We start from the raw sequence: 26,642 nt of genomic DNA, 5'->3' as shown, positions 1-26,642 counted from the left end.
TGGACAAATTTCTTTATTTAAAAAATGCGCTGTTTAAAAGAAGAAAAAAAACATGGGAAGAAGCTAATGAGCAACAAAAGAAGGAGAATAAGAAGAAGAAAAAGAAGTACAAGAAAATCACTGGAAAATGTGCCCTCCAAAAAGGGAAAAAAAACAAACAAGAAAGTTAGAAATGACCTTGAAAATTATAACAATTCTGTAAAATAATTTTAAATATATAATTATGACGACATGGCTTATGACTACTCTTTTTTTTGCATGTCTCCTTCTTTGGTGCTTATGGTGTCTGTATAATGGACATATCTTTTGTGTTGGCATAAATTCAACTTGAGTAGTTGACCCATCTCTCCCCCTTCAGATATATTTATATATGTGTGTGTGTGTGTGTGTGTGAGCTACAAATATTTTTTATTGAGCCTCCCTGAGTGACTAAAGAAAACAAATTACCCTCCCTTAAACATAAATAACCATACTCCGTAACCATTCTCTGTGGCTATAATAGTTTGACTTTGTTGAGAAACCAAACCAAACCCACTTGTAGATTTTGGAGCTCGTGGGATATTCAAAATTAATACAATAAACAACCATTTGAAGTTGTCCCTCCCTTGAGCCAAATAAAAAACATTACTCTCTCCCTGGTACTTAACTGATATTTCAGGTGTCTCCCCATAATGCACCAGCCCCTTCCCTCTCATAAATGACAAACAGTCCCTTAGTATGCCAGGTTTATGCCATTATTCAAGGCAAAATTAGTAGAATTTCTCTTCATAAATAAGGGTACAGACCCACTTACTTTGAGTAATTGGGATCTCAGTGAGGGGCATTTTAGTCTTCATGGTTTGCCGCTGTTGTATGCTACAACCTAACAAGGAGACAGGAGCCTGAAATAGGACACAATTAACAGAAATTACTATTTAAGTGATCAATTTTACGGTCTGCAAACAGGTTGGCAGTGGACTACTGCGTGTCACTTTTTTGTGGCCTGTTGTGTGCAATAATTTTACTCCATAGTCTCCTAAGAAACTATTCTATACAAAGCCATATTTTTAGAAAATATGACTGAGAACATAATATGCCAGGAGCCTGAGATAAAATTTTACTAAAGCTCACCATAAGCTGATTAAAAAAAAAAAACGTATGATAGTAAGTCATTTTTTTGACGCTTTGTCTGAAAAATTATATTGATCTTTTTTTAAGACTGCAATTTATTCTGTCTTCTAAAAAAAGGAAAAGAAAAAAAAAGCTCACCTCTGGCTGATTTAAAAAAAAAGTTCCCATAAAACTAATGATTTGTCATTTTTAAGATGCTTTATTTTTCTTAAAAAATATAATGATCTTTCTTAAGACTGCATTTGTTCCCCCGTTTTCTTTGGGAAATGGGGAAACAAAGACAAAAGAAAAACAAACAAATTGAAAAAATATCTTTGGTAAACACATTCCTGGACAATAGTCATAGATATTAAAAACCCCAAAACTTCATTAATCAAAAAAAAAGAGGCACTGTAATCAATCATGTGTCCATAATCACAGCCTGTGTTCAGTGCACTGCAGGAATAAGGGATAAACCCATCACATGTTTTGCACCAGGTGCACACAGCTTAACTCAAAGATATTTTTTTTTATTACAATAGGAATATGCATTCCTTTTAGGGACACAGATGTGCAAGGCTTAGCATTTACAATAGAGCACAAATTGCTTAAAACTTCAGAATAAATCATAATTAGCCATATTATGTTGAGGATAATTCTATTTTGATCATTTCAACCTGGGCCTAACTTTGTAAAAAAGGTAATCATTTTTCAATGACATTTTCTTCAAGGTTCTTCAGTGGACCTGGGACACACCAGGCTGTTACTGTGACTACATTTTGGGGAATTTCTCAGTGTTATCTTCTCATAAGGCCAAGAAGAAGCAGGACACTACAGCGGAACTTGAGGGAAACTCAAAGCACTAAGTCCAAAATCAAATAAAAATAGATTATATTTAGGTCATGTCAAACCTTCTATATGCAAACATTAATGACTGAAGAAACATCAGCCCAGTCGCCAGAATTAAATGTTGGCATTGTTCGTTTCTGCAAAGCACAAAGTCGTTACATTAGTGCGTTTTATTTGTATCATATCAACGTCTCTAAGGAGCTGGATGGCCTGGCAGCTCAGTGAGACGCCTGCAAAGCTGCAGACCAATGCTGACGACCAACAAACAAAAAAATGTAATTCACTGAGTCATTGCTACATTTTTTGCTGCTTGTTAGGCAGCAAACATCAGTGTTTTGTAGTGACCCCGTTTTTCTAGCAGCTTTTCAAGCACGTAACGTGTTTTGTTTTTTTTTTTAAATGAGGACATTGCTGCTGTTCCTGCTGGGATTGTGAGCCCCGGGAATAGTGTTTTAAGCCAAAATATGATCTCTTATTCACCGTAACAGAGTGGTTTTTGGAACCGCATATTAAGCACAGTGTTGTTGAAACATTAAGTTTAAGTTAATGGAAGCATCTCAATGGTTTCCAGAAACGTACAATGTCGATATTTTTTCATGCAACTGGGCTGTAAAAAAAGATTAAAAATTGTGTGAATTAACCTCTAAAACTGACAGCAGCATATCCAGCACTGTCACCACGCTAAATTACAAATCAAAACTCTTTATTCACATTAATACAATTACCTGTATTAAGTAAAATCAAGATGTATGTGCTGCAGATTTTTTTCATTATTTCAAAAATAATAAATAAAATACTTTGCATGCTTGCAAGTTTATGCAAGGAGATTAACCAGTGGAGATGTGGTACCAGGTTGACTGTATTGATATACGTGAGATGCCATGCAATAACTGCTGAGAATTTAAGGGTGCAGTTAAGTCTTATTGTGCTTTAAAGGGAATGTTTAAGGTTACTTAATTAAAATGGACTTTTTTGGGTTTAGCTGTTTGAGTTTCTTTTGACTAAACTGAGGATAGAAAGGGGAAAAAACTGATAAACAGTCATCAGAAAAGTACTTCATGACATTTCAATCATTAAAAAAATTCCTACTGTACACTGTAACAGCCCTTTATAAATCAAATGCACTCTTTTAAAAATTAAGGTAATTAAAACAAAAACAGTCCGTTATTATCTGACGACTTTGCTTCAGCGGTGGATTCTCTGGCACGTGATGAGATATTCAGGAAAAGCCTGCGTGTCGTTGAAGATGACAAACATTGTCGGCTTGGTGATGTCGTCAGTGACGCTGTCGTATCTGAGCGGGATGTCGCCCGTCTCCTTCAGCGGGGCCGCCTTCATTGAGTGGCAGCCTTTGGTGTAGTCTCCAGTCAGAACCTTTGACACGAAAACAAACTTGTGTCCATCTGCATTTGGGGGTGAGTACTGATCCTGGACAGACAGCGCGGAATTGACGGCGAAATACACCCCCTGACCATAGACGGTGGCTGCGTGGAGAAACAGAGATGTCAGAATTTGAGGCAAACTTTAAAGATGATAAATTCTCTAAAACGACCATCAATACTTATCTGTTCTTTTTGACTATATAACAGCTTTTTAAAAAATGTATATTATTTTAAAAATAGTGAATTCAGAACAGGTTTAGAACTGAGTATTTAAATATAACTAAGGGACTTTTCATGATTTATCCAGTGGGAGGCATGTTAAATATTTTTTTAAGCAGTGGGGAGGGGCATACAACTTTAAATGACCGTATTTAGGATTTATTTTATCGCTGATTAAAAAAAAAGGCTTATTATTTCTGAAAACAATCAAGCCTTTTTTTCTTTAAAATTATTTGGCAAGTTTTAAATCAATTTTGTTTCATTTTTTGGGGATTTTTAAAGAAAAACTTTTGGCAATTTTATTTTCATTAAAAATGAAAATGTTTGGCTTTTTTTTTTCTTTGAACATTTTAGGTGATTTTGTTTCTTAAAATTTTAGGCATTTTGGTTTTTTTTCCCTTTAACATTTTTTATGGTGATTTTTATTGGTAATTTTAAAAAACTGTAAAAAAGAAATTATCTTTGGATTTTCACATTTACAATAGACATTGAACACATCATGTGTTCAATGACTGTGTGACTTTTCCATAACTTTCAGCGTATATTTAATTTTCCAAAACCTTGCTAATTGCAAATTCCATGAAATTTTCATTTTTCTCATGACCGTATGAACCCTGCTAAACAACTGTATCAAAAGCTCACCATTCTTTCCACAGAAGCTTCTGTTGAATCCGTGAACGCAGATTTCTTTCACACTCGTCTCGCTGGTGCCGTGATACAGAGTCCGTTCAACCTCCGGATAAGTGGCGCGCTGCACTACGCTCGCCTTCTTCAGTTTATACTGGTTGTACAGAAGTCGGTTCATGAGCTTCTCCACCTGAGAGAAAATGTAAGCGTTATCACAGATACACCAAACAATTTGTTGCCATATATGTAGCTCATTTTTTTACCTGTATGATTCTGATTTTGCTGTGGTATTCCTGGATGGTCTCATAGAAACTCTTCACCACGTTCTGAAATTCATCAGATTCCTCATCGACTTTGGTTGCGTCGGGCAGGTTTGACAGCAGAGAGTATTCCTCTTCTGTTAACAAAGCATTGAGCTCTTAGGTTACATTTATATTCTATATCATTTATCAACATAAGTATGGAGCCCCAAATCTGGCAAACGGCAGGAAAAGATGATTGGACTGATCAAAAATATCAATGAATACATGAATAAATAATGCTGTTGGGAGCACAAATAAAAATATAAAGATTTATAGGTTATAAGTTACTAGTTAAAAAATAGAACAAGCACTTTAAAATAAAACAGCTAAAAGCAGGAAAAAGTAAGACAACACACAGGGGCGACTACAACAGGCTGTATGCACGTTGGTGCATGCGCACTTTTAAAGACAGAGTTGCTTTGTGGCATTTTGCACATCAAATGAACTTCAAAATCCAGAGTTAAAGGGTATTTTACAACCTGGACCCTATTTCTCAAGTTTTTGTGTCTAAGTGACTAACAGGAACTAGATTTTTCAAGACTGGTTCAATAAGTGAAAGCAAGTGAAAGCGTTGCAGACAGCAGTGACCAGGCTAGAATGTAAACACTCAGGGTACTGTCAAGTTATGTGCACTAAGAGTGCTTGTTTTTGCCACTGACAGACTCAGATTGTTATTTAAGTATGACAAGATTATTGAAAGGATCTTGCGCTGATGGACCTTTTTGGTGAGGAGCCATTATTAAACCCACCAGACTTCATTTAAATTAACATTAATTTAAAAAAACACACAGTAAAACACACTTCATTCAAAATCAAAAGAATTAAAACAAAACTGACTTTTTATTTAAACAGAGCCTGGTGGGTTTGGCAATGGCAATTTCCGGGCTGTTTCCAGTTAAACAAATAGAATATAATCAAACAGAGTTAGATTATTTTACTAATGGTGAAAGCTGTGAGCCTCCAAGGACTTGTAGTTCTTTAGACTGCAAATCCCTGCACGATAACGTTATAGCACATCATCAAAGCATTGGCTGATGTTGAGTAACTTCTGCTCTACTATGTCTTAAATTGTGCAAGGAATCCACTAAAACATGCTCGTCTATCACATCAAAGCGTTAACGGCAGAGGGGGACTGATATTACGGGAAGTTCAATTAATCATACCAATAGTAAATGCAATAGTCTCTGACTGTTATTTTAGTTTAAAAAACGAGCTTTCCCAGCATTTACAGACTTAAGAAAAGGACTGTTTCCCCCCTCGCAAATTCTTCCCTCAGCTGCATCTGTATTGTATAGCTTCATTGTATAAACCCACCTAAAAGGGGCTAACATTGACAATTTCAGCTGCCTAATGGAACTTCATAGTGTAGCTTAGCATTTTATGAAGGAAAACACTTAATTTCACAAATTTACAAAATAATTAAAAAAAAAACACAGTACGGTCCAACACTTGTTTCAACTGACAGAGAGACATGCACTTGTTAAGAAGATGATGGCGTCTGCATTAGCTAGCCAACTTCTTAATGTTAATTTTTTTTGGGGGATGCAATACACAGAAGGATCATTTTGCAGTAAACATGAAGTACAAGAACCCCATAAAGTTCCCTTTACCTGGTACATCGCCATCCAAATCCCCTAATGCGGGCAACTTCCTGGAGATTTTCACAGCCTTCCCCGATGCTATGCTGTACTCTTGCATCTTCTCAAAGTTGATGGTGTGTGGCTGATTGTCCAGCAAGATATCGACTTTCTTCAGCCTCATCCTCAAAGCGTTCTCGATGAAGACAGTGGCTTCGGGTGAATAAGGAGTCATGCCAGAAGAGTCTGGGTCATGATACACCCACTGGACAGTCCTCAGGATTTCCTGATCGGATACAGAATTGGAGATTTTCTCCAGCAGCAGTTTCACGTCATACACTCCTCCGACAACATAGTCCTTGAAGCCAGAAACGGTGATTATGGTGCCCTGAACTTGAATCTCGACTGCGTGCTTCCTCTTGATCATGTCTAGACACTTCCTGTGGTACTCGGACATGTTCTTCACAGTCCTGTGCTCCAGTTTCTCCTCCACCTGTCTCTGGGAGACCTTTTTCCCGAAAGCTATGTCTACCCGAATCAGGTCACAGGGGTATCCTGCATACACTTGTATCTGTACAGTGTTGGCTGCCTTGATGGCATCTTGTAAGGTAAGGTTGATGTCTTTCTTCTCCTTGGGACTCTTGTCAGTACTACGAGAAGAGGCGTCTTGTTGGATCATCTTCTTGGACAGCTCCAAGGCCTTCTGCAGCTGTTCTTCCTCATCCTCCTGGGACCAATGACTCGACTCCATAGAGTACTGGATGGCTAAAGACAGTTGGGCCTCTTCTTCCAGGTTGCTAGAAAGGCCCAGTTCTCCATTATCCATCAGGAGTAACTTACTCGCAGTGTTCCCTTCAGCGGAGAGCTGGGAAGTATCAATATCTATTGCAGAAGGGTCCTGGTCTGCAAGGCTGGTGGGTTCACCTGCTGTGTACAGGTCCACATCATCCATGTCATCGACTTGGTCTGAACTGGACACACCCTTTTGCACTCTTCCATCGACGGCTGAGACGATTCTCTTTGCCTCCTCTAAAAGCCCTAAAAGAGAAAAACAGTTAGTTTTTTAATAGTTTTTACACTTTAAAATGCCTTTTAAATAATGTGGAAAAACATTTGTTGGACCAAATTAATTTTAACTAGTAATCAACTTTAAAATGTGTATTCATAATTATGGTTACCATCCGTAACATTTAACAATGTATTTTAAATAATGTGAAAAACTAAATTTTTATGAGGATTTAACTGAAACTTTTTTTAAAAAAAATTTTGTGTTGCATTTTTTTATTGTGAAGCACTTTGAGCTGCATTCCTTGTATGAAAAGTGCTCATTAATAAAGTTTATTATTGTTATTATTATTAATTAAAAATGTGTGTTCACAAATATGGTAATAAAATACCTAATTACCATAATTATGAACACAAGTTCATATTTTAAGTTGATAACCAAAACAAGTTAATTTGTTTAAGTTTTCTATATTATCTTAAAAAAAAGTGTTATGTACTACATCACCATATTTATGAACAATTATTAATTATTGATGAAAAATTAAGTTGTTCCAACAAATTCTTTCACATAATTTCAAAGGAATTTTAAAGTGTTAAACTGCATAGAAAATTGAAACAATATTGAGGAGATGGATATTACCTTTGTTTGGAGCTCCATTGTGATCAGTCTGCATTGAATCAGATTTTAAATCCTGTGGAGATCCATCTGCAGACACTTTCTGGAAGTTTTTGTGAGACATAATGTTCCAGGCAGTTTCAAAAATGTCCTGAAATAAAAAAAATACAATCACCAAATGTTTCTGCTACAAGAAACTTTTATTCCTTACTTAATGCTATGTATAACTGTAATAATATATATATATATATATATATATATATATCCCAGTAATTGGTATCCATCTCAAGCTTGCTCATAGCTTGCTTGAAATATCCCTAACACTCATAGATAGATAAAGAAACAGATAAATGGTTTGCTGCACATTAGAGCTCTGATGTACATGGTGCATCGTGTGTAGATTATTACATGTGTGTAATGTTTCTAGTGGAAGTATGGAGTTGAATTAGATTAAGCTATATGAAATTTAAAGTAGCAGAAAATGCAAATACTCAAGAACTGTACTTGAATAAATGTACTTTACACTCCATGACTGGATGTTGCTTATTGATGAGTCGGAGCCTGAATGTCCCAGTATTGCGACTATTCACAAGATTACTGTTTTGACATCGAGCTGATTAGATTTCCTCCAGTAACTGAAATTATTTCAAACAAGTATCCACTATCATGTTTACTTTCTGATGTTTAACACATTTCATGAAAATCGTTCAAAACTGAGCCAGTTAACCTCAATTAGAGACAGACTACTATTGTGTTTTGGTGAGTAATTGAAGCAAATGTAGCACCCTCTTGCATATTTTACCAGCATTTGGCTGGTGGCTGGTGATAATGTCCAACTCTGATGGAAACGCAAAAACAGATCTACAATTTAGGTACATGTCTGTTTGGCTTATATATAGTTCTAAGAGTGCTACACCTATAGTGTTTGGTAGAAACATGACTTTATATCAAAGTGACATTTTCGGCAAAGCGGTAAAGCTTTTACTCACCAACAAGCTCCCTTGTTGGTGAGTGAAAGAAACCTGCTTCAGCTGCGATAAGACTGGAAAGCGAGCTGCAGAAAAGCCTTTACATACTATGTCGCCAGAATAATCACTCCCCGAAAAACATACAATAAGTGCCAGTGGACATTATGAAAAACATAATGTAAATAGAGTACTCTTTTTTTGCATTATATGGTTACTGTTTTGTAACATTTCAGATGTTAACGTTTCCAACAGGAATATGCATTCATTATCCACAAACAACCCTTACTCCCCATTCCATTATTATTGCTGATCATTTTTTAAGCTCATTTAGGTTTGGCCCCAGGCTGCACAACAGAAATGTTGACTGCTTAATCAGCCAGCCTCAGGTCCTCAGGTGGGGCCCTTCTGGCCGTCCCAAACTCAAGGCTTAAGACAAAAGGTGCTTTTTCCATCAGGGTGCCTCAGCTTTGGAACGACCTGTCCAAGGAGATAAAGCTAGCAGAATCAGTAACTTCTTTAAAATTACTTCTTAAAACCAGTTTTTATAGACTTGCTTTCATGTGAAGTCATCTTTATTAATTCATCTATTTTAGTTTGTCTTTTAATGTTTTCTTTTATTCTGTATTGATCGTGTTTAATTCTGTTATTAGTAATATTATTTCTGTGTTTATTGCTTATATTCGTTGAATTGTATTTACTCTTATTGGTACGGGTTATTATTGTTATTTTTTGTTTCATAATTGTTACTCTCTTGTTAAACTTAATCTTATTGTTTGGCTCATAATTATTTTGCCTCTGCAAGAAACCCATTTTGCTTCTGTTTTGTCTTGTTTGTCAAGGCACTTTGTCAACTCTGTTTTTAAAGGTTTCATATAAATTCATATTATTTTTATTATTATTATAACAAAAACTAAAGCCAAATTTTATGTTCTCTCTCTCTTTTTTAATTCTCACAGCATAAAGGCCTTCACTGAGACCAGTGACTGAAGGGTGCATTCATCAATCTCCACACTGATGCTTTAGAAAATGCCAGCAGTAATGTAGTTAATGGTCTTTAAACAGGAATAACCGTATCTATGTGTTTGAATATAACACACTGTTAATCTATGTTTGCTTCTGATATGCATTAAAGCCTTCATCCTGCCCTTAAGCCTGAACCTGGTTTTTCTATGATCTTTCTAACATTTGGGAACATAAACATTCATGTGGCCATTGAGCTGAGTCTGACAACAAAGCAGAAGTAAGTTAAGGGAGTACAACAAAACATTCAGCAGGCAAGATGTGTTTGGAAGCATCAGTGTTTCACTTCTGCCTTGTGAACTCAGCCTCGGGCTAGACTCCACAAGGCCTCCAAACTGCTCATCAATACAGATGGCAACTGGTTTAACTGGCCAACTGAGAGGAGGAGTGGAAGAATGAAGTTGTATACAACAGTCTCAAAAACACAGAAGAAAAGCTTTGCTCTGTTGCATGGTGACATTACCTGGTGTGGCAGATACTCCCAGGGCACCTGCTTTGCGATGATGTAGACCTGAAACTTTGTCTCCATCTCCTTCAGGATGCTCTGGCACTCCTTCTCCGTTAAAAAGCGCGTCACTCCTGGAGCATTTACTGTGATGGTTCTGGTGCAGATGGAGGAAACCACGTCTTTTAACACCTCCTCGGCCATTTGACAAGCGGTGGCAGGGCCGTGGATCTATCAGGTCCATTCACAAAAAACGACAAAAAAAAAAGAAGAAACGTGATGAGTGTGGGAATTTTAAAAGCAATGCTATTACAGCAGCAGATGTTAATATGGCGTTGCTGGATGTACAATATTTCTATTTCTACAACCTAACCGTTTTTTATAAAAATTCATTTCGGACATGTAAAAAAAAAATTTAAAAAAGGAAAGGTAAGAGTAAACATATAAACACGCACAAACATACAGGCATATCCGAAAAGGAGTGGGAATAAGTGTAGACTTAATCAATCCTATCCTCTCTACATCAGTTATTGAAAACTAATCGACACGCTTCTATTTTTGTATAGATTGAATTTTCAAATATTTACATTGTTATTTACACAAAAAGAGGAACAGAGAAAAAGGAAATAATAGTACAAAATAAATAATTATACAATAATCCCTGTAAACAACTGAGGACTGTCAAATCCTTTATTCAGCCATGCATTTCAAGAAAATCATATCCTTGTACATGTTTTTAAATCAGTTCATGTTTGAACATTGCTTTGACTCTATCTTTAAAATATTCCATAATTTGACACCATAGATTGAAATAGAAAAACTTTTTACAGTTGTCAAATACATAGAGCTTAGCTCTGTATTATGTACATTCAGTGAGTCCAAAAAGTGCCATAATGCACAATTACTTGACGATTCTGGGAGGCTTGGAATTAGTAGTTGGTTTTAGTTTGTACTGTCTTTTTTCATTTCCCGACATAATCAAGAGAGCAAAATATGGATCCCACGTCTGTGTTTATTCATTTCTTCTCATGTGACCTTTTTCCAGTCAATAATACTGGCCATGATGAACATGTCTTGTGAGCAAGTTGTCATTCTGGAGCCTGAATTGTCTCAAGTTGAGTTGTTTTGAATGCATCAGTAAGCCCAGTTATGTATTTAATTAGCTTAGCTAATGGCATTAACTGTTCTCTTGCAGAATATGAACAGGCTTCCAGTTGTTCCAGTTTTTAATAGCAGGCTACAGACTGATTGTCTTATACCACCTGCCATGATACATTAGCTTGCTTTTTAAAAATAAAAAGGAAAAAATAAAAACCTAATCTGCAAACCAGTCAAGTTGCAATTAAAACATGGATGCATAATGGCTCGAAAATGTTTTGCAGAACAATATGATGTCACGGTGAAGTTAAACTTTGACCTTTTAGATATGAAAAGTCCTGACTTCATCATTATATCCTTAAGGACATCTGTGTGAAATTTTGCCATAACTTGCATACTAATTCTTGAGTTATGGGCAAAAACATGTTTAGTTAGGTCACAGTGACCTTGACCTTTAACCACCAAAATATCATAAATTAATTCTTGAGTCCAAGTGGACGCTTGTACCAAATTTGAAGAAATTCCCTCAAGGCCTTCTTGAGATATCGTATTCACGAGAATGAGATGAACTCAAGGTCACAGTGACCTATGACCTATGCAGGTATGAAATGCTGCTGCGAGCACAGGCGTCAGCATAGCTTTCATCTTTATCCATTTTTGTTTCCACTACCTATTCCTACTTTAAACACTAACAATGCAGTGTCATTGCATGCTGTTCTCCATGTTGTGTGTATTAAATTGTTAACTATAAAGGAAATAACTGAATTAGATTTTGGACACTGCACTGGAATTTTCTTCCTCCGGAAATATGCGACCAAATCGCAATGTGGTATACCAGAGTAAAATCTAGGGTACGTCGTATGTACACTGAAATTTGCTGTGCATTGTGGGTATTTTATAGTGCACTTAACAGTAAATGAAATTATTTGCTGAGAAATGGAACACTACTACAAAATGATGAACACATCATATACCGCACACAGCTTACAGCAGCTCTGCTCCAAATCAAAACAGATCTTCTTCCTCTTCTGTGGCTTTTTTTTGCAGGTTAGGCACATTACTTCCTCTCAGTTTGTTTGTCAAACAGTTCAAACTGACTGGGCAGACAGCCAATCATTATTGGGCGGCACCTGAGGTGCCAATCAGATTTAGACACGCCCCTGCTTGCTTTGAGCACTGAATCAGTTCATCGTTGACTCAAAGTGGGCATTTGTGCAAAATTTGAAGAAATTTGGGATATCACGTTCATGAGAATGGGATGGACGGATGGACGTATGGATGGACAGATGGCCAGACAAATGGACAACCTGAAAACATAATGCCTCTCGCCACGACTAATGCCGGCCCGGCACTGAGGCATATAAACATCGTAGGTAGATCTGTGGGCGCGTCAATAATTTGTTTGATACATGTTCCGTAAATTTTTACATTCACATCCATTTGTTCTTGTGGTTATGACTCGAGTGCACTGATTTTCCACAAAAATTCGATAATTTTAAGCCTCTGGTACCATAGTTGAACTTTTCCCCCCGGTTATGCTAAAGTAATAAGACAGTAGCTTTAATAGTATTGTCACCATGCACAAAAATGAGAACCTTTTCAAACATTCATAAATGATAAATAGCTTGGGTTTTCTTGTTTTTTGTCCTCTTTTATGTCATTTGTGCTATTTTATATCTATTATTTTTATCAATTTTTAAAATTTATTTATCAATGTACAGCACTTCGGTCAACTCTGTTGTTTTTAAATGTGCTGGAATCTATATTGATAATCATTATGTATTGAAAAAATGATATTTTTGACAACACTTAAATCGCCACTGCAGTCTTTGCTTCAACATGCGATACTGATGCACCTCGTACCTTTAACCCACAGATGTCCTCGGCCTCCAGTGGGAAGATGGACACTTGTGCCATGTCAGCCAGCAGCTGGTGGCAGTGGGTCTGGATGTATTTCAGCATGCCCGGCTCCATCGAGATCACCGTCTCCCTCTCAATTGGCGTGGTGAGAAACTCCATGATTGCAGCCTGCTTTTCACTCTCCATCCCTTTCAGGGTGAACACATCAATATTCCCTCCTCCTTCGGACACCTTCACAGAGCAGAGGCCCAGAGCCTGTAGGAACTCGGACCACTCTCTGCAGTATAACATGCACTCATGCTCCGTGTCCACTGGTATGCTGAAGTGACACAACTGGGATTTCAAAAAGCTACATGCCTGCTTAGCAGAGTTTAAAGACAGGGAGGTGACCACGGCGTTACAGTCTGATACAGCGTACAGAGCAGGCGAGCCACTTTGTTTCATGGTCTGCAGTAGTCGATCTTTTACATCTTTTCTATCAAGAAACTGAGCTTTTTCTAACTCGAGGGTGAAATTAATTTGAGCCATATTGCCAAAAAAGTCCAAGATGGCGTGTTCTATCTGCTCAACCTTTAGTCTGTCAGTCCCGGTGATGTGGACGCCACTGTCTTGGATCTGGATGGTGAAATCTGGGTGAGCCTTTTCAGTGTCATTTAGAAAAGTGCTGAGTTTAAACAAATCGAGTTTTACTGGATCAGCAATAGCAATACGTTTTGATAATATTTCTTCTTCCTCTGTTTGTTGCTCCATGACTTCCTCTGCAACTTCTTCTACTGCTGTTGCTTCTTCTACAGCTTCATGTGCAACAAGAGGCTCTGACGCTGTCTGAAGGGAGGACGGACTGTTTGACTGGGCCTCCACTGGAGGACTGGTCTGCATGGGAACATCCTGGGAGTTTGTCTCAGTCATGTTTTGGCTTCCAGTTCTAGAGTCTTGTGATGCTGATGTTTCTTTGCATTGAAGGAAGTAGAAGTACGGCATCACAACGAGATCAGCACCTTCCAGTTTATGCGGGTGATCCAGGACAGGGCCCAAAGCTGCAAAAAATATACAGGCATTTTTTAAAATGAATGATAATCGTCCGAATATATTACAACCTGAATCGACATTACTTTCCATGTGCTATGACACCTGCACATGTATGTAAACCTTCGAATCCTCAGCAAAGTGGCTCGCTTTCTTTTGAAAACACAGGAAAAAATGCAGTGAGACATCAAGGTAAGAAATTAGTAAATTTATATATATATTTTTTTTTAAATGTCCAAAAATGTATAGCTAAAATTATCTTACATATTTTACATTATTTCTTTTTTTAAAATTATTTTTATGATTTATTTTTTTACTGGTCATTCCCTTGTCTTTTTTATTTTTATTTTTCAAAACTTTCTTAAACTTTTTATTCACTCTTCATTTTTTTAGTTTTTGCTAATCTTTAGGTATATTTCTTGTAATTGTTTTTACAATTTTGAGGCTCTTATAACCTTCCTTCCAGTTTAAGATTTTTGTTAAAAAAAACATAAGCTAATAAGATGCCAATGATGACTTTTCTTGTGTTGGCTGGTAGCAGAGAACAGCAGACTGACTGCAGTAAACATGAACAATAAGAGGAAGCAACAAAGAGGAGCTGGCACTGATACTACGGAAATGAGTATTGAAACCATTTCAAATACTCAGAATTAAAATGTATCCATGAATTGATATTTTTGAGAAAAATAGACAGAATGAGAGAGTGACTGTTGAACTGGTCTGCTACTGGTGGAAATTTTGATGCAAAGAGGCAAAATGACACAAGCTGCACCAGCTGTTCCACTTTTCCTACATTTTGACATGATTAACGACACATTAGGGTGTGTTAATTGGAGTACGCACCACTGCATGTAAATAAGAATATTAGTGGAATATTAATTTCCATTAGCTATGTAAACAGCTTTGTGGGAATGTTGCCTTTTATCTAATAAGGGCAAAAACTGGAATATGTTGTGCATGTAAATGTAGTGAATGTAAGAAGAGCAGTAAAGCGACTCACCTGCAATGCACAGGTTTAGAGAGCTGATGGGACAACTTTTTTTTTTTTCCCAATTGTACCTTGTAGGATATATTAAAGATTTCACATGACAAATTCATAAATTGATTGATTAGCCCTTTGAAACCTGGATGGACATCACTTTTCTTGTGCTGCATTCAGATGCCTTTTTATAAGTATCTCAACCTCTGGACAGAATTGGGCAAATTGTTACGATTTCTTTACAAAATGGGGAAAAGGCTATGAGAAACTTAGCAAGAAATGTGATAGATTATATTAAAAATACATTTAAAAAAACCCCCCAAAAAAAACAATGAATTTGAATTGTATTGTATATATATATATATATATATATATATATATATATGGAAAATGCCCAGAAAACTTAATTAATTATTATCATTATTTCTAAGCATTTTTTTAAAGTCATTTCCTTGTTTGTTTTTTAAAACTACAATGCAGCAACAATAGCTTTAAAGGTTGTATGGTAGAAAACTTACACTCATAATTGAGAAAGGAAACCTTGGCTGCACCCTCTGACAGCATCTTCACCTCCTTCACCTTCTGATTCCCGCCCTCGAGCGCTCTCAAAGTACAAAGTGATCGTGTCTGAGGTGGTGCCGGGGTGCAGGTTCTCCACCAACACCGAGTCAGTTTGCTCAGTCTGCTCAAGAGTCACCGCGGCCCCGTCGAGTTTCCTCTGGGAGATTTTAGCGCTAAGTTTCTGGAAATCTACAAAAAGGAAAAAACAAAAAAACAATGTCATGAAAGACAGTGACAACAGTCTTAAGAAGAAAGAAACCATGTGCACACCTTTCGAGAAGGGCTGGCTGAGGTGAATGAGGATGAGATCTCTCCCTGGTGAAGGATGCAGAGTGTAGTCAGGCACGTTCAGCCCCATCATGTTCTCCACATACAGCTCTATCATCTCCGTGCAGGTGTTGGGGTTGATCCCCCGTAGCAGCAGCCGACACGGGTCCTTTGAGGCGGGTTTCCTCAGAGTTAGCTCGACATTGTGCAGAACGTGGTTCCCTTTGGACAGCACTCTTGTTGCAGCTGTCAAAATGATTGCAACAGAAATAAAGGCAAATTCAGCATATAGTATATGCATGAAAAATGAATGAAATGGATGAAGACCATGAGATATTTTAAAAGCCGCATTATTGAAAAAACATGCCACAAATATAATTTATGTTGCTATAGGGGTTGACCAATACTGGTTTTTCAGGGCCGATACCAATTAGTAATAGTTAATAGGACCGATAACCAATATTTGGAACTGAAAAATGGAAATCTTTCTGTCAATATTAGGAGTTTTATCAAAATTGAAACATTCAACAGCAAGTTCCCAGCAACTTTTTTTTCATAAAGTCAAGTGAAAACTTATATAAATAGAAAAAAGGAATAAATAAAAATAGCCCACAAATTTTACAAAGTTTTCCTCCCATGCTGACAACACTTTTTAATTAATTAATTTAATTGGCGATTATTACATAAAATACGGATTATCAGCAAAATGCCAAATATTGGCCACAAAAACTGCCCCCTCGTTGCTTCTTACCTTCTGCCTCTTCAAACACCAGCACGGCACGGTCATCTTTCTTCTCCACGGAGACGAGTGGACCTCCTCCAGAGCGCCGCTTATTCTCAAAGTAGAGAAAGAGCAGCTCCTCATCCACTGCTGCTGGCAGCGCCAGCACCTCCAGCGTCCTCTCCTCCGGGCTTTCAGCAGGCATCCTGAGAAACACACAGGTCAGATCACACCAGTTAAAGCAGTTTAAAGTTTAAGTCCTTTGTTCACAGCTTCCTGTCTCTATGTTAAAACTGTGAGTTTGGCAGAAAGTCCACTCCTCTGGCGTCCATGTCAGTGCCTGACGGGTGAGAAAGCACTTGGGACTGGGCAATACTTCTATTTAAAGTTCCCACACATTTGCATGGGTTAAATTTCTAAACTTTTGCTAGACATTTTGAGGAACCATAATAGCTTGTCTTTTCTCCTTGCCCTACATACCCAGCGTTTTTCAAAAAAATCAGGCACAAACGCTATTCAAACATAATTTCAGCTAGCTGGCACACATGAAGGGAGAGACGGAACGCGAGGAAAAATCAAGAAACAAACAGGATGTTAAATGAAATGTCAAAAGGTACAGACAATCAATTTCAGTTATGCTTCATTATGTGGAAGGTTATTTATGAAAGAGCACTGTACAATGTACAATTTCAATTTCATAACACAGACTGACTTTTCCAAAATTTGAAATGACTATTTTTGGAAAATTTCAGGATATTGTTGTAAAAAACATGAAAAATTGCGATTGATGCAAATGTTTGACCCTGTTCTTTACTTACAGTGTGATTTTTTTTATGATAAACGTAACAGGGTTGCAAAAGTATGAGATTTTTTTACAATAACAGTCCCTTAGAAAGAATTGTTGTTTCATGGTATTACAGAATTATTACCCCTAAATTAATGAAAATAAGAGTTGTTTTTTTTTTCAGTTGAACAAATGTTTTATTACTATAAATTAAACATGGACGTAGGTGTAAAAATTCGTCTTCCTGAAAATAGCTAAAATAAAGGTGAGATTCTCCATCCAGTCATGTTTTTTCAATATCGCAGACAAGTAAATGCACATGGTATAAATGTAAATGTAAACACTTTTGTTGCATTTAATTGATTAACTGTGCTTTTAAATACTTTCACAAAGTAGTGCAAGTTCCTGGGTGAACCATAAGCAGTTAAACCACAAGTTGCCATAAAAAAATTTCATGATTGGTTATATGTTACATTTAATGAAATGTTGCTTTAAATTAACATTTTTAAAAGAACAATTCTTGTCAATTCCTGAACATACAGGAGAAATCACACAATTTGTTTTTGTTTGAAAAAGAAAAATTAGGTCTGAGTTATTGTTTTTAACTCATTACACATTTGCTTTTAGTCAAGTTAGGGTTTACAGTAGTTGTAATTCTGCTAAAGAAAACTTCAAGCAACCTCAAATAGTATAATTTCTATTTGCTCTGTGTTTAACCCTTAGGGCCCCCTTTAATATTAAACACACTTGTATCGCTCTGTGCACTTATCAGAGTCAAGCTTAAAAAATTATTATACATTAATATCACCTTCTACTTTCATTTAGTTATTTTTTATTTAGTCCTAATCATAAATATCAAATATTGATTAATTTTTAGAATTTTAACCCTTTAAATGTCAGTTTTTTTCATGATGTTAATGCATTTTTAATTATTGTCAATATACTAAATGCTATTTTTTGAGTATCATAGCCTAGGATATATCAATAATTAGCCATAACATTGATTTTTATACATCATTAATATTTATGCAGTGTCAAATACTCACGCATACCACTCTACACACAAAATGAGCTTTTCAAAATCAGGCTATGAAAAAATATTTTACATTCATATGATTTTCTACTTTCATGGAGTTCATTATTTTAACTAACATCAGTCCTAATCAATATCATATATTCATTAATTCACAGAATTGTAACCATTTAAATGCCAGGTTTTGGTCATGATGCCACTTTTGTTTTTATAAAAATGACACAATCCAAGGCAAAAGCCCAGAATGACACCCAGAAATAATACAATGCTCGTTTTTTTATGCTTCGGTGGCTGTGGGATCAAAAATTGCTGTTTTAATGGGTTTCAGTGGAGCATTTTTTGTGCATTTAACAACATGATTGTAACTATTTTGATTCCACAGTGTATTTTAGAGTTATTGTGGGAAATTAGTCGGAAATTCCAACAATAAACAAAAATAAACAATTTTGCCAGAATGTGTGCCATATGCATGAACACAGCCAGAACTTAAGTGTTAAGAAGGTAATTTAAGGATTTCTTCCTGTATGGGTGTTAACAGTTTGGCCTGTCATGATACTGTTTCTGGCCTTCACCACACTGAAAGGTCCAATGCTAACGTTACCTGGCAGGAAGCTCGGCCTACAGTATTTTAGGAGCAAAAAACAGTGTTTTTGAGAGACGAAACATTTCTTTAAATGTTTAACCAACAGAGTCTCTTTAGCACCAAGTGTTTTTATTCTACTGCGTAGTTTGCCTGAAGTTTCTGTCCGTGTCTGCTGTGTCAGTTTCAGCTAACTAGAAAGTGAAACCACGCAGTGCACACAGTTGCCATGTTAAGTCACGGCGGACATAAAGCTTTGTATTGTGGTGACAGAATGAGAAAATACATTTAAAAGAAGGATTTACATGTATTTTGGAGTATTACTTACGTGTGCTACAGGGAAAACATTGGCTCCTAAAGTCGTTCCGTCCAAACGGGTTGAACTGACGACTTCCGTGTTGTGCAGCTTGTTGAATAGGGGTGACGTCATCAGGCTTAAAGGGGAAGATGTGTGAAAATATCAATATATGAATAGAAATAAATTATCATATGTAATCCGGCACATAAAAACAAAAATACAAAAATTACCACCGGTTTTGCTTTTGTTTGTTTGTTTTTATTTTTTTTTGTTTGTTTTTTACAGTGTATTGCAGTTCTGCATGATGTTTGTCCAAGTATAGTTGCCATACCTGCAGAGGCTGTTCCTATACTGCTGTAGGGAGGTGCAATAAACGTAAAATAATAAAAATAATGACTTTCAAATGTTTTAAAAAGTAGAAAACCACAGTAGAATATAAAATGGGTGATTCATGAGCTGTATCATTGTTGTATTGTTGTATTTTATTTGTTAGATTGCCCACATAAAGTTTAATAAAAGTGTCAATCATTAATGCTGAGCTTCATGTGTAATTCATGCAGACAGTAGTAGCTGTCAGTCATTGCATATTCGTATTGCTATAATAAAATAGAAAATGAGGTCGTCCCCCCCCCCCCCCCCCCCCCCCCCCCGGATGCTGACCGCATGGCTATGGCTATATAAGTTATGTCAGTTAATTATTCATGATTGTATAAAATTGTATTACATTACATTGTTTGAGAGAGCAATCTCACAAAATGTTTATTATATGTATTATTTTATTTTATTATATTTTATTCTGCTGATGAAGCTTATGTCATGCTATTATATTATTCTATATTATATTATATTATTATATTATATTATATTATACAAAAATGTATCATGATAATTGATTTTTAGGCTACAGTCTGACAGTATATGTAGTGGATTTCTACTCCTTTACACGCCAATACACTTCAAAGTATTGTAGTATTGTACCATAAATCAACCGCAGGCCCTAGTTCATTTGCAAGTTAATGAAGATTTTAACTGTAAAACTGATGCTCAGTGTGTAAAACACGATACATGATTAAATATCAAAATACCCAACAACCTCCACCTGTAACAATCAATATATTGCTTACATACTAATGCATCTATGATAGCAATGCAATAATGTAACGTGTTGACGTCTAAAAGGGGTAATTCTGCATATTGATCACTTGTACTTTTTATTATATCACATTTTGATGTCACATTTGAACTTTTCAAATAAAAACTCCTAATGCAGGACTTGGGGATTATGTGGCTTGTAAATTCTGAAAGTCAGTGCTATATAATGTACTCGGTTACTGGCAGGAGAAAATTAGACTCTTTAGCACTTACATGCATTTTATGGCTCACATTAAAGTAATCATTAGATCAGAGGGCCACTCTGAGGAAATTAAACTGTATAGTCAAGTGGTAGCAGCACGGGCTGCATGACTGAACCCATATATACTGTTGTGGCTTTAAGTGATTTGAATAGAGTTCATACAATGGCTGCAAGCCCAATAGACTCCATGCAGTATATAATGCAGTCTTTAATTATGAGCTTATGTGTGCTTGAGCTAACTTCAATAGAGTTTGTGTATATCATAAGTGATTTCTCAGACTGAATATGACCCTATAGGCTGCAAAAAAATTAATAACTTAAAATGAGCCAAATGGCATTATACTGCACATGTAAAATGGAAATGGGATCTAATGGGGTTTGAGCAGGTTCATATTTATCCAATATCTCATAAAGTATAAATGTTTTCATTATAAGAGGTGTACGTGTGATTGACTATTGTGCCATGTTGTGTATCTATAAATAGAATAGAAAGAAGTAAAGTCAGAGTGAACTGAACTCTGTAGCCTTTAATGTACATGCGACTTATCATAACTCAAAAATCATGAATATTATCATTATGTGCTCAGCAGTAGTTATTCAGTGGTAAGCAATGAAGATTTCAACTTTTGGATGGAGTGTGTTCTCATAGCTACACTGGCTGAGACATAAATAAACCAGTGGCTGAGCAGACAGAGTCCATACATTTCAATGCTTTCTATGTCTCATTACCTTTCGATGTCATTATTACGAATTTATACGTGGATAATAACATAGGTCAAGCTGAATGTTTTGAAATTTTAATATAACATGTATAGTGCATAAAGGCTGAGCTGTCACTACGGAGAATGACAAGAATGACAAGAAGATTTCCAGCCGCATTACAATGTAATGAAGCTGGCCAGGCCTTTGTAAAGTCTTGGGGTCCAAGCTGGTGCTGCAACTGATGATTGGTGGAGGCTGACGCTCCAATTACAAACTTCACCTCAAGGCAAAAACAAACCTTCCAAAGAGAAGCCAATCAATCAGGGGACTAAACATCCTACTGTACATAAACAGAGCAACAGAAGAAGGGTTATTATGAGGAGAGGGGGTTAGCTGTGGCCGTAACAGATGTCTGTAAGGGAAAGACCCGATGCGAGCCCCTACCCGATAAGAGCTATGCATATGCAGAAAGATCAGCTATCTTTGACAGCTAGCTACGGCTACACCACTGAGACAAAGTTTCAACAATTGGTGTAATTAAAAAAAAAGTATATATATATATATATATATATATATATATAGAGAGAGAGAGAGAGAGAGAGAGAAAGGCATACTTTCTTCTGCTCTAATGGCAATGGGAAAGCAGTCTACAGCCTATTTTAGTGGGTTTAGCCGTATTTGAAAAACCCGAGTAAATGCGCTATTATGCTGTGTACTTCAAATTTATATATATATATATGTATGTATATATATTAATAGATGAAGATTTCTTTGCTGAAATTTCTGTTAAAATCTTTTTCTTGTGTATTTTCAGAAATATTTTAATTTTTGAAAAAAAAACAACAAAAAAAAAACCTTGAAGTAAAACTTAAATTAAATTATCAAACAACTTTACAACTGCTGCAACTCTGAGGACCCCATAGGGGTTGCAAACCCTCTATTGAAGACCTAGGGAGTAAACTATGGATATAGTGGATTAAAAACAAACACAAACATGTAAAGAATTAATAAGAAGTGTGTTCGCTGATTCAGCAACCGCACTAATTATGCTAATTTGAGAAAATGAACGTGTTTTTCCCACAGCAGCCACAGAACAGCTGCACTGTGGAGTCAAGCTGTGAGATGCTGAGCTGCTTTATAATGAACAAAAAAAAGAGAAGCAAAGAACACAAAATGTGTAGCAGCACTCAGGGCCAAGGCTTCGGGGAGAACAACTGTAGCTCAGGTTTTTAATCTCATTTAAGCATACAATTAAATAAAAATCAAATATTCTGCTTAAGTACCATTTATTATTTATACTATGTGATGGTACCACACCATGACTTTGATGCACATGAATTTCGCAAAAAGTATTTTTCTTGAATATTAAATGGAAAGAAGAGATAACAACCACAGACACCCTCTGGCATTCACACATTTTTATTTTAAGTCTATTAGTTGTGCTATTTAATGGCGGATTAAACAAACACAGCACATACAGAGGGGCACTCCAATGAACACCCCCTCACTAATTAAAGCTGACAAATGAACATGTCTCTGATTTCATCCTTTAAACGAAAACAATTTAAAAGAGAGATGAAATGAATATCTCTGAGGGAGAAGAAAATCTTCCCAGAAGCAGAAAGAAATAAATGCTGCTGCTGCCCCAAGGCATCAAATTTGGAGAATTCAGAAACAATTATTTTGCTGTCAAAAACCGCTGAAAATGTTATGTGTTTATCTTCAAACAACGGGCTTTTATTTATAATTATCCACATTTTTCTTTGTCTAATTAAAATCATTTACCCAATTTAAAAATACTGAGCGCAAGCCACTAGCCCATGTATATTACAGCCTCCCACACAAATGTGCATAAAACTGTGAAATGTTTTATTTATATTCAATTAACCTCCTAGTCCTTTTCACACATTTCAGCAAAATAAAAAAAAGCTCCAATTGTGTGTGTTTCTGCATTGTGCGAGTCTGCTGATAAATGAATAACTGAATAATGCAGGTTTTTCATTATGCAGCTCTCCCACACAAATGACCTGAAAGCTCTTCATACTAAAAAGATACAAAATGAATATGAAAAAATAGATGTTTGTTTTAATGGGTTTTATATAACTATTCGACCATTAAAACCTCAACAGGATGAAGATTAAACACAGGTGAGCGACAGACTCTGTAATTATGTTTGAACACAGTGTCAGTTAAGTCATCACAGTGGTCTTGTAATGGATGAATCCAGTGATCTTAATGCTGATACATGTGCTCGTCCACTAGGTGACAGTGTGCCCTGCAGAACACACACACACACACACACACACACACACACACACACACACACACACACACACACACACACACACACACACACACACCACTCTTATCTCCAAGGTGGCTGACAAATTTGAATTGAGCAAATATTGTGGTTTCTCCTCTTATCAGTCCGCTCTCACATGGAGGGGAAACAACATCATGAAGACGCTGACCGGGCAAATGTCCCATTATGTTTCAAGGCACACGGAGCAAATCATAGCCTATCACATAAGTACCGCCAGACGCTACTCCTGACCAATCTGAAATAACACTTGCAGTGTCTCAGATCAGAGATTTGTTGGTGGAAATGATAACACGAGGTCATAAAGCATCCGCACATCTGAAGTTCAGCAAATGTAGATAATAATTTCAAGCTTGGGCAGCTGTGTTTCATCAGAACTGCAGAGACAGAGATGCTGAGATGCATATATATATATATATATATATATATATATATATATATATATATATATATATATATATATATATATATATGTGTGTGTGTGTGTGTGTGTGTGTGTGTGTGCGCGTGTGTGTGTGTATGTGTGCTTAGGCTACCCAGCATTTGGCTTTGTTGTGGATGCAAAACATGTCTTACTGACAATTACGGAATTAATGCATTCACTATCATTAATAATACTAATGATAATAATTACAATACAGTAGTATTTGATGGTAAAAATCAAGTCTTAAAAACTCCCATTAAAGGCACTTTACACCTACTTGTTGTACATCAGTACGGAATAGTCCTCCTGCCGTTTAAAAAAAAATTAGTAGGAAGTAAATAGTAGGTAATAAGGTAAAAAAGTTTCTTGTTATAATAAGATGTTTTTCATGTTAAATATATCGTTAACCTTTAAGCCACCCTTTGAATCAGGTCATTGGCCAGTGGACATTCAAGCAATGAACCCCACAACAATGTTTTTCATTACTGACTGCTTACATTGTAATGAGCCATGTAGTTAGAGAGGATAATCACCTCCCTTCCTAGATTCTTGAGGAGTTGTGGTGCGACCTTTGACACTGCTGCTGCTATGTGCTGATAACTGCAGCTACAGTTTGCATGTAGCAATAACACTGGAAAGTCTCAGCTCATGGGTAATTAGGGCCATACTGAGGTTGTCGAGATCCCGACCTCAGTGCTTTTTCTGGCAATTTTGTTGAGGGATGTTAACTTCCACAATTTAAAAATCAAGAGTCTGCAACCAGACTGTACTAAAGCACAGCAGTGCTTTGAGCTAAAGATAGCATTCTAACATGCTAACAATGCTAACATGCAAATGTGACGCAGGTATAATATGTTTACCAAGTGCAACAAAAATTATTGAAGAAGAAATTTGCAAAAAAAGGACAAGAAAATTATTAGAAAATGTGTAAGTAAAATAAAAATAAAAAAAAAAAATAAAAAAAATAAATGCTTAAAAATTATAATAATTTTGGAACATGATTTTAAAAATGTAATTTTGATAATTAGCAATAAATGTAGTTTCCCTAGACATTTTTCCCCAGCTTAAAAAAAATCCTGTGTAGGTTTAGACACTTGTGAAAGGAATCTGAAAGCAGGCAAGTAAAGTGATGTCACTCCACGTTTCAAAGGGTTAAATACGTAACGTCATTCATGGGGCATTAATTAGTTCAATGTCATATGAATATTTGTATGAGAATACATTGGGTCTCGTCAAACTACCTTTGACAGCTGCAATCAGACAAGTAAGATAGATAATAGTCCTTGAAGTGCAGGGAGTTTATCAGGATTTGGTCAGAATTGGTGATTGTGATGGACAAAGAGCTGATTCTCATACCTGCCAGCGTGGTGAGAAATTATCCTGACGTGATATTTGCAACGTAGTCGATAAAATTCTTTTATTATCTGTCAGTTTGGATAAAAACAGCTCCCAATGTACTTCCTTGTTCTGTCAATACATCAGCAGAGTAACCATGGCACTTTGTCTACTGCTGTCAGCAGAACTTATTTATTGTCAGTGACCATGACCATACAAAGCGCTAGGTGGCCACAATGCCAGCCATTCATAGAAAAAAAGAACATAAAGAGTAAACACATACTATACAAGAGTACTAAAGCTGTTTATGTATAGCATGCTCGTTGACAAGGCGTCTTTTCTTGTCTGTTCACCCCAGACGCATTTCAGGAGGGATTACTGAAACAAATGGCAGTGTTGCTTTTGTCCTATTGATGGTCTGTCGTTGCCTGTGTCTGGGCACACATAGACAGAAAACTCTGCCGGTTTGTCAATTGCAGTGGCATATCTTAAACACTATGTTAAGCGAAGAGAGAGAGAAACTGGACGGACCAGAAGAGTTCGTGTGAAAATGTCTTTTGAAATCATGACAAAAGTCCAGCATGAGGGGCGGGAAAAATAAACACTAAGAAGGCTGCCGAGGTTCATTCGGTGGTCAACCCGCTGCACATATGGGCTCGGTATCATCTGCCTCGAAACATTCGGATTTTGTGCTTGTCTGCCAGCAGCAGGGTGACATTATATTCGTAATCTCCATCATGGACTCCCGTATGTCGGAATGCTCCGGCCAAATGGTTCTCTTCCCAGTAGTGGTGCCAGTTTCCGTACTGGTCGGCGCCGAATCCAAACACGCTTACCTGGAGCGGACGAGGAACAAAAAAAACATCCGTGCAAAATATTATCCATAAGGACTTATCCATCACTTTTTACATCAGTTCAGATTTCTTATTTTTTTCCGAACACATCACAGTATTCTGAGAGTGCAGCGTAGGTGGCCTTGGAGACTTATACCACTTTATTGGGATTTTCAGTGGCTTCTATTTGTCAAGGTCATGCGTGTCCATGATGCAGCGGCTGAACTCACCTCATCACATATGTGGATAGCGAGCAGTAAGCTGAGGAAGCCGGTGGAAGGATAGCGTCCGTGACCCTCGAGCCAAGACTCGTAGACGTATTTGAAAAATGTTGGACTGTAAATCAATACCTGCAAAAAGAGATACAA

The 26,642-nt window shown here is 36.6% G+C and overlaps 2 protein-coding genes across 3 annotated transcripts in view; both read right to left on the bottom strand.

The window, feature by feature from the left end:
- Positions 1-1,289: 1,289 nt before the first annotated feature.
- On the bottom strand, positions 1,290-19,418 carry parp10 (poly(ADP-ribose) polymerase family member 10). Its single transcript, XM_042506442.1, is given in 12 exon segments — positions 1,290-3,422; positions 4,182-4,356; positions 4,430-4,563; positions 6,079-7,083; positions 7,691-7,817; positions 10,118-10,330; positions 13,061-14,094; positions 15,581-15,656; positions 15,658-15,812; positions 15,894-16,136; positions 16,642-16,817; positions 19,337-19,418. Coding segments are annotated over 11 exon segments (3,636 nt in total). The 5' UTR covers position 16,817; positions 19,337-19,418; the 3' UTR covers positions 1,290-3,123.
- Positions 19,419-25,815: 6,397 nt separating this feature from the next.
- The window catches only part of LOC121957934 (CMP-N-acetylneuraminate-beta-galactosamide-alpha-2,3-sialyltransferase 1-like), an 89,472-nt gene continuing 88,645 nt past the window's right edge, over positions 25,816-26,642 (bottom strand). The window contains exons 6-7 of one of the 2 annotated variants that reach the window (XM_042506752.1): positions 26,505-26,624; positions 25,816-26,277 (exon numbers count right to left, since the gene is read on the bottom strand). In XM_042506752.1, the coding sequence (XP_042362686.1) occupies positions 26,104-26,277; positions 26,505-26,624 (294 nt within the window). In that variant the 3' untranslated portion in view covers positions 25,816-26,103. The remainder of the gene's footprint in view (positions 26,278-26,504; positions 26,625-26,642) is intronic. The other variant, XM_042506753.1, reaches the window with a different exon arrangement.

Source organism: Plectropomus leopardus, chromosome 18 (assembly GCF_008729295.1).
Source record: "Plectropomus leopardus isolate mb chromosome 18, YSFRI_Pleo_2.0, whole genome shotgun sequence".
Lineage (NCBI taxonomy): Eukaryota > Metazoa > Chordata > Actinopteri > Perciformes > Serranidae > Plectropomus > Plectropomus leopardus.
The sequence above is the reverse complement of the archived record's forward strand: the minus strand, read 5'-3'. Positions and strand labels throughout refer to the sequence as shown.